The sequence below is a fragment of the Gymnodraco acuticeps genome, unplaced genomic scaffold (genome assembly GCF_902827175.1).
Source record: "Gymnodraco acuticeps unplaced genomic scaffold, fGymAcu1.1, whole genome shotgun sequence".
Lineage (NCBI taxonomy): Eukaryota > Metazoa > Chordata > Actinopteri > Perciformes > Bathydraconidae > Gymnodraco > Gymnodraco acuticeps.
The window spans coordinates 305,046-322,656 of record NW_022991977.1 but is presented as its reverse complement, the minus strand read 5'-3'; the positions used below and the strand labels follow the sequence as shown (position 1 = coordinate 322,656).

The 17,611-nt window shown below is 39.7% G+C and overlaps 2 protein-coding genes across 3 annotated transcripts in view; one reads left to right on the top strand and one right to left on the bottom strand.

Moving 5' to 3' along the window:
- Positions 1-582: 582 nt before the first annotated feature.
- On the bottom strand, positions 583-17,274 carry zgc:158258 (uncharacterized protein LOC791186 homolog). Of its 2 annotated transcripts, none has more exons than XM_034201001.1 (4): positions 17,184-17,274; positions 3,115-3,266; positions 2,676-2,871; positions 583-2,586 (listed from the first exon to the last, which is right to left on the bottom strand). In XM_034201001.1, exons 2-4 carry the CDS (start codon positions 3,211-3,213, stop codon positions 1,550-1,552), a joined length of 1,332 nt encoding a protein of 443 aa, XP_034056892.1. In that variant the 5' UTR covers positions 3,214-3,266; positions 17,184-17,274; the 3' UTR covers positions 583-1,549. The 2 variants fall into 2 exon arrangements, with proteins under 2 accessions (XP_034056892.1, XP_034056893.1); XM_034201002.1 differs by lacking the exon at positions 17,184-17,274 and adding an exon at positions 3,495-3,629.
- The window catches only part of LOC117536217 (olfactory receptor class A-like protein 1), a 52,234-nt gene continuing 42,645 nt past the window's right edge, over positions 8,023-17,611 (top strand). Inside the window, 7 exon segments of the mRNA XM_034201003.1 lie at positions 8,023-8,267; positions 8,964-9,033; positions 9,115-9,227; positions 9,415-9,513; positions 11,158-11,269; positions 11,451-11,608; positions 11,746-11,900. The gene's annotated coding sequence lies outside the window, so the exon portion shown is untranslated.

Here is a 17,611-nt window from a genome sequence, read left to right as displayed (position 1 = left end):
CGGCAGAGAGCCGTGTCAGTTTCAAAATTTGACACCCTTTGTTTGCCTGCGCGCAGACATACTATACACACATTCTGGGCTATTAGGCCAGCTCCTGTCCTGACCGAGAGATAACACTTCAGAAGCCAACTGTAATTGTCTCTCACAATAATCAACCACACATTAATTTAAGACTGTTGCGTAACCAATGCCTGGCCATTTAGATAAGTCAGTGGTGGGAATTAGAAGTCTTACATGGAAGGGATAGTGAGAAAACAGAAAGGAAGACACCGGTGTGCTAAGAGGTGGGGCTCAGGATAATCGGATAATGGAAGATCAGCTGAGCAGGCTTTCTCGTTGCTCGAGTGGCGTGTAAGATGAGTAGCGTGACTGTAAGTGGAGCGCTGGATGAGGCAGGCACGTAAAGCCCTGTGCAGGTTTACAGGGATGATAGTTGGACTGAATCAAAGACCCTTTGTCTCTCTGTGCAGCTGTACCTGCAGGATGTTATTCAGCAGCGCAGTCTGAAACGAAACTAAGTTAATCACATTTAAATCACAACATGTATAAAAGATGTGAGGTTAAAGATAACAATACACAGTATTTAACATGCAGATGTCTTTATTTTCACAGGTATTCATGAAAATGGTAAAAATGACATTATCACTCTTTTTAATTCTGGTTGAGCTCATCCAGTATTTAGACAATTAAGGCAGCGGCTTGGACACAGTCTGTCACATTAAAAAACAACTACACCATACATCCTGTAAAAGTAGTAGCAAAAACAAATCCGGGGCTTGATACATAGGATGTACCGCTGATGCGTTTTGAAGATTAGAGAATACAGAAAAATCAACCCAAAACATTTTCCAAACCTTTTTTAATTTTTATTATAAAGATCTTTAAGATTTTGCTCCAATGAATGTTCTCAACAATCTACTTATAGGCACAACTGGGATTTGTAAAACAATCAGAAATGTAAAAAATCTGTTGATTTGGGTCGATGTTTACTTTTAAGTGTTTTTATGTGCAAAATAGGTTACCTGCAATATTTATATTTGTATTCTCTTGGTAAATCAGAATAAATACTTGTTTACAGCCATACATTTGTGTGTGCATACTGTATGGAAATGAGTATTTAACCAACCATTCATGTGCAATAGATTAGGTGTGGGTCTTGAAAAATCATATTTAACTGAAATTTGTTTAAAAAAACACAATAAGATATCTGATTAGATGGCGTTACATCAACATACCATTTAATCAACACGTAGAACCTTAAGAACTTGAAGAGTTTAAACTGCTTTTTATAGATGAAATCTACAAAAGATCCATAATCGAGAAAAAAACGACCCTCATGTACCTCAATCCAGTCCCCTGTATTGCAAACTATATTCAAAGGTGTGATCTTGCCCTGTAAACTCTCACTCTTCTTCATCCTCTAATGCTTGACTCTGCCAAAGCACCAAGTGCCAAGTTTCCACTCAATGCTCTAATCTCTTAAAGCTGGTGGTACTCTTGAACTCTGCGCACTGCTTTTACTCAGGCACTCTTCTGCTGTTTACCTGATTCAGTCTTTGAGCAGTCCAAGCTTTCTGAGTGCTTCCTTTCGATCAGCTCCCATCCCAGGCACCACCATCACCGTATATCCCACTGAGTTTGGGGGTTTGTGGGGTACAGGCTGTGCGTTTTCTGCATTTCTGTGTTGGTCTCGTGTAGCAGCGCGCTCTAGGCTAGCTGCCTTCACTCCGTTGGATGGAGCGGAATGTGACGCGGACGCAGGCAGCTGGTCCCGTCTGGAGCAGAGATGGAAGCTGGCACTGCTCTGCAGAGCCTTGTTCTTCTTCAACGACGGGCTTCTTGATGGGTTAGCATTAGATGTACCTCTTGAGAATCTGTTGGTCGTCGGGTCCAGAGAGGAGGGAGATTTAGTGGGAGGCCGTGGAGCTACTGTCTCATTTTTGGGCTGTTCGTCTTTCAGGAGACCGAGCTTCTCCAAAGCCTCCAGTCTTACAACCTTGGGGTCTTTCGCATTCTTTATATTGTACGAAACATCTTCTGCATTTGGGGTTTTAACAGATGTTTTGGCTGTTATCTGTTTGGGTTTCGGGGCCACAACTGGAGGGAATGTCTTGGACTTAAAAGCCTCCGAGTTAAATCTGTCAGATCTTGGTAGATTTCCAAAGTGTGGGCCTTCCTCTGTGACAGGAAGGTGCTTGTTCAAGTCTATTGTATGATCAATCGTGGGACATAGAGGCGTCTTCTTTGTTGAGGCACTCCTCCGCAGATAAACCAGTGCGTCGTAGGACAGGGGGCCTCTGGGTAAACCTTCAGTCAAATCCCTGGGTTTGGTGGCAGGAGGTATTCCAACATTAGCATCGAAAGATACATGGTGGTTAACAGGTTTCGGCTTGTGTTTGTGATCAGGTTTGTTGCTTGAAGGAGGGAACTGAGATTTAGAGCTCAGGTTTTTGTCAGGAGAGAAACCTGCCTTTGCATTTGGTATGGAACATGGAGAGCTGCTAGCTATAACAAATGGTGTAGGAACCAGGTAGCTGTGCATGGGTTTGGTGGCAGCATTTTCCGAAAAGTCTTGTTTCTGCAAACCTAAAAGACAAACACTTGTTGGTCAATAGAAAGTATTTCATTGAGAACATTTAAGGTAATTCTGCATTTGGGCCTTGAGATGAACTCACTGTTGAGCTTGGTTTTGCTCATGGAAGCCGACAGGTCAGCCAGTTTGGAGACCAGGTTGCCGGCGCTGGGCAGTTGGTCAGGCTCATCATTAGACAGCCCACTATCCTCCTCAGTATCCAGAGAATCAATAGTCTCCTCCAGAAACATGAGGCAGGCCTTCTCCTCAGCAGAGAGGTGCTCCAGACTATCATCACTCTGCAATGCATCAAAGAGGACTTTCCTTTTGACAACACATCCATAATGAGATATCACACTAAATCTGAGAAATTGTCAAACTGAAGAATTGAGATGTGACACCCTTTTTTATCGGAACAATCCTTGACTTTTAAATACACACATCTATGAAGACACCTAAAAGTACCCATGTTGCTTTGCATAAGGAGTTGTAGTAGAGCTAATCTTTTTCTTAGATGCAAGAGATGAAGGTTAGAAACTTACAAAGATAGAGTTGGCGCTGACAACGCTGTCGCAGCTGCCGGCGCTGTCCATGCTGGTCTCCAGTCCAATGCCACCTGGCCAGGTATCGCTTTTAGGCATCTTTAGTGCCCCAATGTATCCAAGGTTAGTGGCAAAGGTTGTTGCGTTTCACTCTGTTAAAAAAGAAAATACATTGTGAGTTAAATTAAAAACAGTTTCTCAAAAACCTTGGCATGGTAAAATGGATGAATATGTTATTTGATAAGTAACTTCTATTTAATAGATCATTCTAGTCGTGCCTATTTCAGTCACATTCTTTCTTTTTGTGTCTGTGTACCCTATCTCCCAACACATTGGGAATTCTCTTTCGAATACTTTCCTATTGCATTCTCTTGCAGTACCTTTGCATTCAATCTCTCGCCATATTGTTGGTCTATCCACATTTTCTGTAACCTAGTGCTAACCTTGTGCAGCAATTTCTAATCAGTATTAAAGAATACCCAGTTTACAAATAACTAATGTGTGTTCCAACACATCCTCACTCCCAGGTCGGCCTATGTTGACGTTATGTCAAGTTCCCTGTCGGCTTTTTCCAACGCAAGGGGGGGGGGCCTTAGCGTCCATTTTCAACGCAAGGGGGGGGCCCTTAGCGTCCATTTTCAGCTTTCCGGGATGTCCATATGCTTCTATAGACGCTCATGGAAGCACGGCATTCGTTTGTGTCGGCTGCCCTTAAAGGCAATGTGAGCGTCCATTCTCATTGGATAACGGAGAATTGTACACCCGGAAGTAAGTATTCCCCTTACTGTCGATTGATTTTACAGTGATATCTGCACTACTCATCGACTAAAAAACACCATATTATCCTTGTTAATTACACAACATTGATTGGTTTAAATTGTGTGCAATGCTTTTGTATTTTTCCCCTTCGATTCGGAGAAACAAATGTTTTTTCTGAGTAAAGGACGGCAGAAGACACTACACTACCCAGAATCCCCAGCTATCGTTTGGACTACACCATGTGCTCTGTTTGACAAACCCCGTGATAGTCCTCAAGCTCTGTGATTGGAGAGTGTGCTCCGAGGGTTACGCCGAGCCTCGAACAGCACTTGAAATGGGATGGAACCACGCAGACTGTCCAAAACTGGATTTGAACGGGTCCACCGCGTCCCCCCTCCCCCACCCTGTCCCCAGAACTACAAATGCTGGCTATTCTGTTTCGCAACATGTTCTGTATCTATGGCACGTCTCTACTGGGAGTTGTAGTTTTAAAAGACGTTTTCGTATTTCCCATAATAAGAAGTTGCCAGTATTAAACTGTGTACATCCCTGGAGGTTTAGGGGATAGGAAACACTCACATTTAAAACATATAATTAATAAATGGGTGAAAATTGCTTGTGCCCATAATGGGCAGCATTAATATATATATACACACATGCCAGCTAAGGTCAGAAGAGCTTTATTTAACAGCTGGTCTTATGTTTGTGACCCCTGTTGTTAATTGATAACATTACATTACATTACATTACATTAATTGATAAGCCTGAAACATGCACTTGTTAAGGTTCAGAGGCACATTTTGCAAATATGGCAGTATAGCCATCGATCAGCTTAAGATAAGATATACTTTATTGATCTCAAGTTGGAACATTTGCGTTACATCAGCATGTGTAACAGTTAAATATGCAGTGGTGTTTATTTGTAAATAATTTAGTATAATCACACAAATTCTGTGTTTTATATTCAACAATTCTGTGTTCTTTATTTATTGATTGTTCAATACCTGACAAGGCCGGAGATGAAATATCTACATACATCTTATAAGAGTATAATACATTATGTATAATATCAGTTAAAATAAGTGCTTCAACATAGTTAACATTGCTGGAGGTACGCACAAATATTGATAGATGTCTTGTAATGCACTATTGAGGAACCTGCGACCCAAGTTTTTCATTCAATGCATACACCATAGTTGTGTAGGCCTATATGATATGTCAATAAACCTTAGAAAATCTTGAAATCTTGAAAGGGATGTGCAAAATAGTCATTATATACAGTCTTTAATGGACTATTAGTAGAGAATAACGAGTAATTAATATACTTTATAGGGATCCTATTAATATCTAATGATAAAAATAATGAAATTCAATAACATGCTTTAACCACTAGGTGTCCCTTTATATCAGCTGTGCACCTTTATGGTGTAAATACAGCCTATCTACCAATTGGATCAAATATAAAAGTCAGCCGAATTAGTGTTGATACTGCAAGGAGACGTATTGTGTGAAAAGAAATGTAAGATGTTGTTTAATGGCTGATATATTTATGATCCACGTCACGTTTTCAGTTCCTCATGTTTGTCTAGAAGTCTTCTCATCAGGGCTCTATAAATACAGAACTACGGCAGATATGTAATATTTAATGCAGCCGAACCGTGTATTACAATGCCGTTATGTGATGACTTCCAAAGAGAAAAGCAAGCACACTCGGAATAAAGTATTATTGTATTTGTTTTCAATGTTTTCGGTCTGTTTCCGTTATTTGTTCATGACGATGTGCTGTGAGATGTGAGACTGGAATTATACAGGGGAAAATAACGTAGGCTATCTTTAGATGCGGATTTTGTTAAACTAATATGTTTTCGCTGTGGACCAACACTATACATTGACGGGGAAGGGGGTAGCAATAAAGATAACACCATTAAACAGTTAAACAACATAACAGAAATAATATCGATAGCAGCGTCCCTAGCAACCACCTTGGTAACAATGAAAACGTTATGGACGCAATTTCCTGAAGTAATCTTCGTAATAACTAGCAAACTAAAGATCATGTACATCCACTGCACACATAATCTGAAATAACAACTCATATTTCTCGCATCAAATGACATCAAAACGCATTTTAATGGCCAAACTAACTTTAAAATAGGCATTTTCCATCGAGAATAAAACGAAGTTCGGCCATGTTTTTTTTTTCTTCAGGGAGAAATTTGAAGATCACGTGACGTCAAACAGAGCACATGGTGTAGTCCAAACGATAGCTGGGGATTCTGGGTAGTGTAGTGTCTTCTGCCATCCTTTACTCCGAAAACATATTTGTTTCTCCGAATCGAAGGGGAAAAATACAAAAGCATTGCATACAATTTAAACCAATCAATGTTGTGTAATTAACAAGGATAATCTGGTGTTTTTTAGTCGATGAGTAGTGCAGATATCACTGTAAAATCAATCGACAGTAAGGGGAATACTTACTTCCGGGTGTACAATTATCCGTTATCCAATGAGAATGGACGCTCACATTGCCTTTAAGGGCAGCCGACACAAACGAATGCCGTGCTTCCATGAGCGTCTATAGAAGCATATGGACATCCCGGAAAGCTGAAAATGGACGCGAAGGGCCCCCCCCTTGCGTTGAAAATGGACGCTAAGGCCCCCCCCCTTGCGTTGGAAAAAGCCGACAGGGAACTTGACATAACGTCAACATAGGCCGACCTGGGAGTGAGGATGTGTTGGTGCAACCTACAGGCAGAAAACACACTGGTGTGATGTAATGAAGGGTTGTCTATAAACATGTACGTAATTACACACTTACATGGTCTAATTAAATTCTTTAGACACATTTACTTTGACTTTTAAATGGAACCTATTAGCAGTAAGTACCAATACGTTGGTTCTTGCCTTGGAGAAATTACAAGAGCCCTACAATGTCCAGACCTCTAAAGAACAGTAACGATAAAAAGAACAGAAGTTTACCCTTAATACTGGTTCAAAACTTCATGATGCCAGATGTGTAGTGTAAAAACTCTAAGGGGCCCAGGATACAATTATTGATCACATCGTCTGACATATTGTCAAAGCACCATTTAGTAACATTCAGTATTTCTTTCACTGACTATTTTTTATACTCCAGACCTTTGACCACATCTGATGTGATGTAACTGCCATGTGAAATTTGATTTGTAAGTGTAAAGGAATGTTGGCTTCCTCTGTTATGATTAAATAATGGACAATACAATATGCACAGGCCTTGGTTAACAATATTCGGCTTGGAGCCAGGTCAGCTGTACATTTGATCCCACAGACGCTTTAGATTTGGCTGATGTTTAATACTTGAGAATTCCATGCAAACAGTGTCAAACCCTAACCTGAAGTTATGTCAAACACGATTACAATTATTCCTTGATTACTTTAATATTATTAACATAAACTGTAAATGTGGGGTGCATTGTGGTTGCGCAAGAATCTGATATAATAATCCAGACCTCGTTCGTTTGCCAGATGGCTAGTGTGAGTAACGGCTGTACATCAAATCGCTATTAAGAACTGTTTTTTTTGTGTGTTTTATTTTATTTTGCGGGTCTCCCCACTATGGAATGCCATTTAAGCCAATATTAAATAAATAAATATATACATAAATAATTAAATAAATACATATATATATAAATATGCCTATGAAATAAATTATGTACATTTAAATACACATTTATTTATTTCATTGGACTTTTATTTCATAATGACACATTTATTTAATTCAAGAGACTTGTATTTCATAATGACACATTTATTTATTTCAAGAGACTTGTATTTCATAATGACATATTTATTTATTTCAGATGACTCGTATTTCATAATGACACATTTATTTATTTCAAGAGACTTGTATTTCATAATGACACATTTATTTATTTCAAGAGACTTGTATTTCATAATGACACATTTATTTATTTCAAGAGACTCGTATTTCATAATGACATATTTATTTATTTCAGATGACTTGTATTTCATAATGACGCGTTTCTTTATTTCAAGAGACTCGTATTTCATAATGGCTTATTTCATGTGACTTGTATTTCATGATGAGACATTTCCATTCCTTATATGCAAATGAACGGGGCGTGGTTAGCTCACAGGTCCAGAGACCCAGACCAAAGCAACAGCACCACACTGACTACTCGAGAAGAGGAAGAAAATGGAGGAGAAGGACTATAAGGAAAACTACTAAATGAAAATAACAACATGGAAGACGTCGGTGGGCTCCAATATTTAACTGGTTCTTATCTGGTCTTCTCTGGTCTTATCTGGTCCGCCCAATGCTGCTCTTCTGAGAGCAACCGCTCTGACAGCTCTCTCTAGTCTCTACTGGGAAACAGCTAAAAGTCCTTCTGGAGGTAAGCAACGCTACACAATTACACCCAGTCTGAGAGTAAAATATGTCTCGAAGGTTCGTTTTGCTTTCTTACAACGTTAAGTTAATGTTAACGTAACCTTACGTTTGCTAGGAGGCTATCGTTACGAGCTAGCTGTCTTAGCTAACAACAGTTAGCAGCTAACGTTTTCTGCAGTTTGTGTTGCCCCTGAAAAACGTGATGTAGTTATTTAAGGGTATGTTAAATTAACGTTATTTTACAAGTTGAGAGAGTTAAGTTGTGTTTAAAATCGTCAATGTAATGCACGTTAGAAGTTTTGTGTTGGACATGAAGTTAGCTAACGTTAGCTAACTCCACCAGGTTAGCATGTTGAGCTGTACTTTTTGTGGCAGCTAGCTTAATACAAAGAGGGGTTTGTGCTTCATTGCAAACGTTTCTTTGTTAATCTACCTGAAACTGTAGGGACAGTTTGTTTCTACTCAACTATACAGACCATTGTTGAGGAGATGCAAAACATACTGTACATGAGTTGGGTCCAACATATACCTTGAGTAATGTTACTTTGCTGCTAAAAATGAAACATCATTATCAGATGAGGACATCACCAAAGTGTGTGAGCCTGTCAGGGGATTTGATCTGTTCTCTGCATGTCCTAAACACTGCTCTGGTATTACTTATCTTGTAACATGTAAGTCTCCCGCTCTTGTCATCTTTCAGGCTTTGCATTTGAACTCCTATGACTGGTTGCGGACTTGAAGGGAACGCCTTCCTGACATCCAGGAAAAAGGTGAGATTATAATACATTTGAATGCCAAAAGCAAGTTATTGTTTTTAACTTTTGAAATATGATTGTTTTGGGGCATTTCAGTTCTATTGGACAGGCAGTAGAGATCTACTGGAAACAGTGGAGAGGGAGGAGATGATATGCAGCATACGGCCCAGCCGGATGGTTGCTGCTCCGTGTGGAACGTGTCCTATCAGGTAAAGCACTTTGGTACCCAGTTATTTATGGTGTTGAGTTTGAATTTAGCTTTTGGAATGTAATTTCCAACTGTGCATTGTAAAGACTGAAAAAACAGCCTCAGGTTAAAGCTTGACATGATTTGGTCTTTTACTTAAGAAGATGTTTGTCCTCCTGTGTTGTCTTATTTCCTTATCTTTCTTTCAGGTGTAACATCTACCAATGGTTGTACATGACAGAGACCTCCTCCGCCTCTTTGCTGTCTTACTAGTCAATCCTTCTGATCAGGTCCTTTCCTAAATAGTGGTAAGTTTTACAGTTCAGTGTACGTTAATTTAGTAACTTAATAGTTTACCGCTGTTGAATAAATCCTATATTGCTAGTCATTTTATTAAAACTACGATTTGTAAACTTTTTGATTCCAATTACAATAATCTTTTTGTTATAATTGTAAAACATATCTTAACATCCATCAGCAATCAATACAACAAATCATCCAACACTAAATAGAAGAAATCTGGACCTATTTCTTTTTATACAGCAGCATGTTTTGGGACTGCTCATTGATGTCATCAAGAGCCATTGAGGCTGCAGCCACACGAGGACAAAAACGGCCGTTTGCGTTACTGTTTAGTGTCATATAGACCATTCGGCCACACGAGGACGACCGCATACGGCACTAAACGACTGAGGAAACGATAACGGGTCCCAAGGTGGATAGAACGGCATACGCAACGCTCTGGGGGGTCAAACAGCTCCGTGTGTACGCCCTATACGATCATTTTCTGATAATGATTGCGCAATAGCCCCGCCTCTCCCCACCTCTGCTGCTCACCTCCGCGTACCCCGCGCCATTGCTGATGTGTTTCGCCACCAACAACAACAACAATGGCGGATCGCAGAGTTGCTATCGTGCTCCGGACGCTACTGACCATGCTACAGTTCTTTGTGCAACATCTACAGCAGACTTACACATCCGGGGGGGATCTTACTCGCTGCTTTTGTGGATATGTACTGCAGCTTCAGCGATCATTTTCTGATAATGATTGCGCAATAGCCCCGCCTCTCCCCACCTCTGCTGCTCACCCCCGCGTCAAAGTAAACTACACACTGAATTCAGATTATTTATCTTTCTCTCGATATGGACATAAACGCGAGTGAAGTCTAATCTGACAGGACGGAGACACCTCTCAAACTACCTAAACTAGTTATAAATATGTTTATTTTTACTGTCGGCCGGGTCACTCATTACTGGATCAGCTGCTGCATGAAACAGACACTGACGCTGTCCGAAGAGAGGGAGGAAAAAGAGAGGCTCCGTGTATTTTTATTATTATATTATATAGAGTCGTTATTCATTTGTTTTAAAGCTCAATAAATAACAAAGAAGACCTTTGACCGGCACTTTTATAATTTTGTCGGAAGATTTAAACTTTAATACACGTTGACTGGCGAAAAACTCTGCCCGGTTCCCTCGGCCCCCACCGCGGAGAATAAACAGAAGGGCAACCATGACAACCATGCTTCTTCGCTGCTTTTATGGAGGAAGTTACAGCGCCACGTACAGGCTCCTGCATATGTACTGCAGCTTCTCCAGCGGTTGGAGCTAAACGGAGCGGTCTCGTGTGGGCAGACACTATCCGGATAACTATTGCGTGTGGACGGAAGCTTGTTTGCGTTTGCGTTAATCCTATGCGTTTAGCCGTTTTCGTCCTCGTGTGGCCGGGGTCTGAGTCTACCTTTTTGTAGTCGGCCTCTCAGAATGTTTATCATTTATTTGTATTTTAACATTCCTATAATAATTAGTTTTTTTATTGTTTTGTTCTTTATTTTTGTTGTGAGAATCACTTTGCAATTATTGTGTAAGTGCTATATAAATAGTTATACTAATATTATTGTTGTTACTATTATTAATAATGTCTTCTTTGTTTTCTTTATTCATCGCTGCAGAAAGGATCATGCCAGCCCACATCAAACACCTGATCAAGAGCTTGTGAACCTCACTGCTGCAGACACCTGTGTGATATTCCACTCTGACTGGAACCCTCAAAATGACCTGCAGGTACAATATATCTGCTCTGTCCGTCCTAAAGATAGTTCAATAGGGCTACAACAACAACAGTCTTTCCGTTTATTCCCTCGGTTCTTTAAGTGTATATTATTTTCCCATTTAATGCTTAAAAACGTTGCACAGCAGCTGCACATGATGCTCTTTTGACCCCTCTTTTAATTTTTTATTTCAGGCTCAAGCTCGGTTCGTCATCGTTTTAGCCAGTCTAAGGCGGTGGAGGTGTACCGTCTGATCACTAGAAACTATGAGAGGGAAATGCTGGATAAAGCTAGTCTGAAGCTCGGGCTGGACCGTCCCGTCCTGCAGAGCACGAGTGGCAACAACAACGGGGTGAGAAAAGGAAAATCTGTCATATTTCTAGATGCCAAGTCATTTTTGGGTCAGTCGCTGTTGCAGTACGCTTAGTTTATTTTCAAAAAGAGTTTTCTAAATCCACTTGTGTAAATGTCTCTCTGCGTCGCCTTTAGCCGGTCAAGCAGTTCTCCAAGAAGGAGATCGAGGACCTGCTGAGGAAAGGAGCCTACGCCGCCATCATGGACGAGAACGACGAAGGCAATCGCTTCTGCTAGGAGGACAGCGACCAGATCCTGCAGCGAAGAGCCACCATCATCACCATCACCAGGTATGTTCTTAGCAGCACTAGCCACTTGCGCTTTGTGAGACACCAAGTACTTGGTTATTTGAAATGTAATATTGATGATGTAATAATTAAAACTAGGGATGGGTACCGAGCCCCAGTATTAACGGGGCCCCGGGGCTGAATTATTAAAGACCGTGGTACCGTTAACGTCCAACGTTATCGATCTTTTTATCGGTACTGGAGACATTTAAAAAATAGATGTCATATGTATTATATCTACATAAACATTATATCGCAGTCTTACTGCAACTCCGTTTCTAATATGCAATAAGACTACAAAGTGCGTCTATGATTTATTTTCGATCTTTCCAATCCAGACGAGATCTCTCTCCCCTGTCGGTGTGCGAGGGGGTGGGGCAGTTTACACACAGAACCTGCTACATGCATGCAACACACACACACACACACACACGCATACACACACACACACACACACACACAGGCGCACACAAACACATGGCGGAGAGAACTAAGCGCCCCGAGGGTAGTTATGTTACCCGTCTTGAGCATGGATGTTTAATAAGAACTGGATACAGCATCGGAGGAGGGGCCTCGTTCTTTCCTATGAGAGCTGCTCATTGGCGCATGAAGTCAAAATGGCCCAACTTTTGAGAGAGCGAAACGTCACAGATTACCCGTCATGCCTGGCTGTCAGAGCAGAATAACCCGTTTGTGCGCTGACAGAGCATGCGCCCCTTAAGCCCCGCCCCCCGAGCACACACTCTCGGCTCACTAGAAAGAATGGAGAGAGAGAATAAATCTAGATTCGGCTTTTAGTGCATTTTACAACTTTAAGAACTTAATGATTCTAGGGCTATACAATAGTTCATACTGGGTAGTTTATTTAGTTTCAAAAAAATTATCCACCGAGTTACAGATGTCTCTTTCCCAATGTTAGTCAATGGGAAAAAGTATTTCTGGGCCGGTCGACGTCACAGACTGATAAAGAAATTGTAGTACCGCCGTTTGGACACAACGAATATTTTCCTCAGAGTCCGGCACACTTCCTGGGGGCTTGGTCTTGAGGTGGAAAATGCTCGTTGCCAATAGTGCAATAAGAATTTAGCATGTAAGGGCGGTAACACAAGCTATTTGTCTAAACATTTAGCAAAAGTGCTCCATATTCAGACGGAGGAATGCACCGGGTTCGACTGTCTTTCTAGTAGCTCTGTAGCCCCATCCACGAGTAACGTTTCCACGTCAGGTATATATTATGTATGCTAGCAGCAACACACAGAGTTAACTCAATGATACAAACATGGGTTAATGATTAGAGGTAACTGAGTTATTTATTTTGTTAAAGTTACAGCTATTCTGTTTGCAGTTCTATCATCACATAATTGAATAAGAATTGTTAAAACATTGTTGTTTCTTATTTTCAAGATCGCGCGCGAGTTCATCCCTAGCGTCGCATATATATTTAGAAGCAAGCTTGCAGCATTTTTATAAACAGCATTTTGTAAACGGATGAGCTACAAAAATGGCTACGTCTAATAAGAAAAGCACACCGTGGTCGACCGAGGAGGTGACGATGTTCCTACATCTCATTGGGGATGATCAAATCCAGCGGGAGCTCGACGGAACAACTCGAAATGTGAACAAAAACAAAGCCGATCGCCCCGCCTACACTGCGTTGCTACCCCAGGTCCTAAACTGTAATGGAAATGCGCCACGGCCTGGGCCGGCCAGCGAGGCAGCCCGAGGCCTGAGCGAGGACGCTTAGGGACGCTTAAACGGGGCTACCCCGCTGCAGTGGAAACGCGCCATTAGTAAGATAGAAATCAATACGTAATGAATTAAGACCCCACGGTTTGATGATTGATAGGTGCTCTCTTTCATTTTGACACACATCATTTTTTTACAATAAACATGTTAAATGGATATATCCGCCTTCTTTCATTTATCTTTCCATTCCCACAACAATATACATAAATAAATGACATATTTTGGACATAGTTCGAATGGTGATGAATCATGATTAATTAATTTTTAAGCTGTGATTAATCTGATTAAAATTTGTAATCGTTTGACAGCCCTAATTTATTTATTTTTGGATTAGATCATAGATACGTCCATGAGTTAAGAGATGGAATGATATGATGATTCACACTCATGTACAGTAGGTGGCGGTATGCACCTTAAAGTTGTTTGCAATCCGCCAAAAAACCGAGAGAAGAAGAAGTCAACTGGTTTGCCAACGGACAATTTACACCGAAGAAGAAGAAGCGAACATTTCTGGCGGGTGAAATTTAGAGTATCAGATTACATGCGATGTCTGACTCTGAGAATTTAGTAGTTTGCCTTATAGTCCTTCTCCTCCATTTTCTTCCTCTTCTCGAGTAGTCAGTGTGGTGCTGTTGCTTTGGTTTGGGTCTCTGGACCTGTGAACTAACCACGCCCCGTTCATTTGCATATAAGGAATGGAAATGTCTCATGAAATACAAGTCACATGAAATAAGCCATTATGAAATACGAGTCTCTTGAAATAAATAAATGTGTCATTATGAAATACAAGTCATCTGAAATAAATAAATATGTCATTATGAAATACGAGTCTCTTGAAATAAATAAATGTGTCATTATGAAATACGAGTCTCTTGAAATAAATAAATGTGTCATTATGAAATACGAGTCTCTTGAAATAAATAAATGTGTCATTATGAAATACAAGTCTCTTGAAATAAATAAATGTGTCATTATGAAATACAAGTCTCTTGAAATAAATAAATGTGTCATTATGAAATAAAAGTCCCATGAAATAAATAAATGTGTATTTAAATATACATGTATACATATTTATTGCCTAATTTATTTATTTTATAATTTATTTCATAGGCATATTTATATATATATGTATTTATTTAATTATTTATGTATATATTTATTTATTTAATATTGGCTTAAATGGCATTCCATACCCCACGAGCCACTACCACGGAGTAGGGGGCGGGTCGTAACAATAGCACACATTCGATTATATCCATGTTTTCTTTATGCAAAATTATTCATTTGTGATAATATCTATATAAGTGATAATATCTACCTTGCAGGCTCCCTAGGGGAAATTAAAACAAGATTATGTAAAAACTGTACAGTAACTCTTGAAAACAAGTCAAAACTATTATAAATCTATCAAAAGTGTTTTTAAATTTCCTAAATGCTTACTAAATGATCATAAAGTTAGTTTCCATACTAAATTGGCATTACATTATTACCATTTGCTGCCTGGAAGTTCATCAAGTTAGAATGTCTTACAAATGGTTCTAATGTTAAAAAAATGTGGTTCTAATGTCTCTCTTTTCCTCCATACCCAAATCTCTAAAAACGGGGCTGCAACAGAGCTGATTATTATTTGAATGTTTCTGACGTCAGAAAAGGGGTGCTCCGCCTATATGGGCAACTCTCCACCTATCAGGGGAATGAGAGACCGCTCGAAAGCGCTGGAGATGCTGTAGTACATATGCCAGGCCTGTAAGTGGCGCTGTAGTCTGTCACAAAAGCAGAATCAGCCCTTGCAAAAACAGGGCTGGAAAAAGAGCAAATAGAGCGAAATGAGGCATGGCTAAAATGCAGGATCTGTTTGGTATTTTGAAAAAAAAACTTCACAGACATGTTTTATATAGGTATGGCCCTACAATATATTATTCATATATAGCATGATAGGTCCACTTTAAGGAAACATAGTTTGTAGTTAATGGCTAAAACCTCTGCATATGTTCAAATGGAATCATGTTTAAGCAATTTATAAAATAGTTTCTATCTCAATCATAAAACCTTGTTGGGCTTTACATGCACATGAGCTTTGCAGAACGACAGGGTATCTTAGCTCAGAGTGTTTTTGACAGATATCTAGCTAGTCCTCTAGCTGCATGTGACTCAGATTACGGGACGCATGCCATTCCTAATCTTCCTCGACCGGATCAGTTTCAGAGAGTGTGGAGGGCAGCAGAAACAATCCCATGAAAGCCATATGATATCCATCTTGTCTTACTGCAACACAATTCATTTGGGTGTATGTTTGTCAATAGAATAATCATTGTTTTCAGATAATGTAAATATGAATACCAGGTTAAGGGATAGGTTTACTCCTGGGGATGGAAACATTTACACTTAAAAATTGAAAGAACAGTTGTTCAACAGTTTCTTTCTACCAGAAAATACACAAAAAATACATTTGACTTTTCTTCTGAAAGTTTAGTATAAAGGACCGTCTGTATGTAATGTAGAGAAATGTACTTTTGGATAAGTTTCAACACCTGAGAGGGAAGGCTTTCTAGATAAGCCAAGAGAGGCACAAAGGCACTCCTGTTCACCTGGGTTGCTTTGTCATGCCATCCTATCACTATCAGCTGGCAAATATGTAAATGTTCCCATATGTGCTGATGTATTTTGGTCAGGATGTGAAACTGAGATAACATGAATTGTTTTAAACTGACACAATCGGGGTTGATTTGCATGCAAATAACAACACTGGGTGCTAGAAGCTTCTGATTTTTGGTTATCTGTTTAAGTAATGAAGTATTACAGTGCTGCGTGCTGCGTCAATGTGTTTTTCCCTTGTCATAACAAACCTTCAGACTACTAAGAATGTAGTTAGTCATTGACCCCTGTTGACCATTTCCAGTGGAGGGCCATGGATGAATATACAGTGCATCATAATGTTATCTCTATTCTGTAGACACACCTATCAACAAAGTAGCTACCGCCAAAGAAAGACATGGAGAAGCAGAGATTAAAGCAATAAAGTGCTTTGTCCAACTCCATGGAAACATTATCTCTGCAAGTGGCAGTTTGGTTTTTATTGTATCTATTAAAGAGCAACTTTCCAAGCTTGTATTAATGCATTGTTTGAAAGGGATTGTGCAACTGGGTTGAATCATCACTGTTTTTATTGTAAAGTTATTTTAAACCTCTGCCTCAAACCCTATGCCTTAAAACTAAAAGTAAATTAGAATTGTCATAAACAAAATATACATTTACCAAAATATGTTAGTTAAATGTAAGACTTCCAATTCAGCACCAAAAGGCAAGATAACTAAACATTGTAAAGAAGTTATTTAATTACAACAGTAACCTATGACATTATATACACATGAAGTGTGGCAACAGAAGCTAGGAAACATAATGGTTAAAGCCAACATTTAGAACTTGTACATCAACCTGATGTGGATCAGCTCTCCACAAGAAAAACACAATTTTAACCATTTAAATAAAGAGGTATTTAAATTGACCACGAACTGGAAATTGCACTAATTGAACACATACCTTGAATCTTCTGCTTCTTGTGCAAGTGAAGACGCGGGTAAATGAGAGAGTGGCTCTGTGTTGCCTGCACGAGGGACTTTATGCTCTAAGCTTTTAGCCAATCAGAGAGCAGGATTCTCCTTAAGACCCACGAGCTGTCGTTGTCATATTACCTACAACTGCATTAAACTGCTGATCAGTATATGTTTCAGACTCTCCCTGCTGACTGTGGTGTGAAGTCGGGCTCCTTACTCAAAAAGTAACTTGTTACTTACTGCTGTAAAGGAAATATAAGTGAATTACTCTTGCGATAATTACTCCCAGATTTGTATATAACAAGTTACTATACTAATACTAACTATATATCATACGAAAGATAAATACTTGTAAAATAACAACGAGTAACCCGTATTGGATTGTTATTTTAAAGTGAGACAAAACAGAGTGAA

Bases quoted from the DNA above. Each gene is read 5' to 3' on its own strand.
- zgc:158258 (XM_034201001.1), bottom strand. From the start codon at position 3,213: ATGCCTAAAAGCGATACCTGGCCAGGTGGCATTGGACTGGAGACCAGC. The intron at 2,872-3,114 runs GTAAGTTTCTAA...GATGCATTGCAG, and splicing joins TCAGCGCCAACTCTATCTTT to AGTGATGATAGTCTGGAGCA. The intron at 2,587-2,675 runs GTGAGTTCATCT...TTTGTCTTTTAG, and splicing joins GAGCAAAACCAAGCTCAACA to GTTTGCAGAAACAAGACTTT.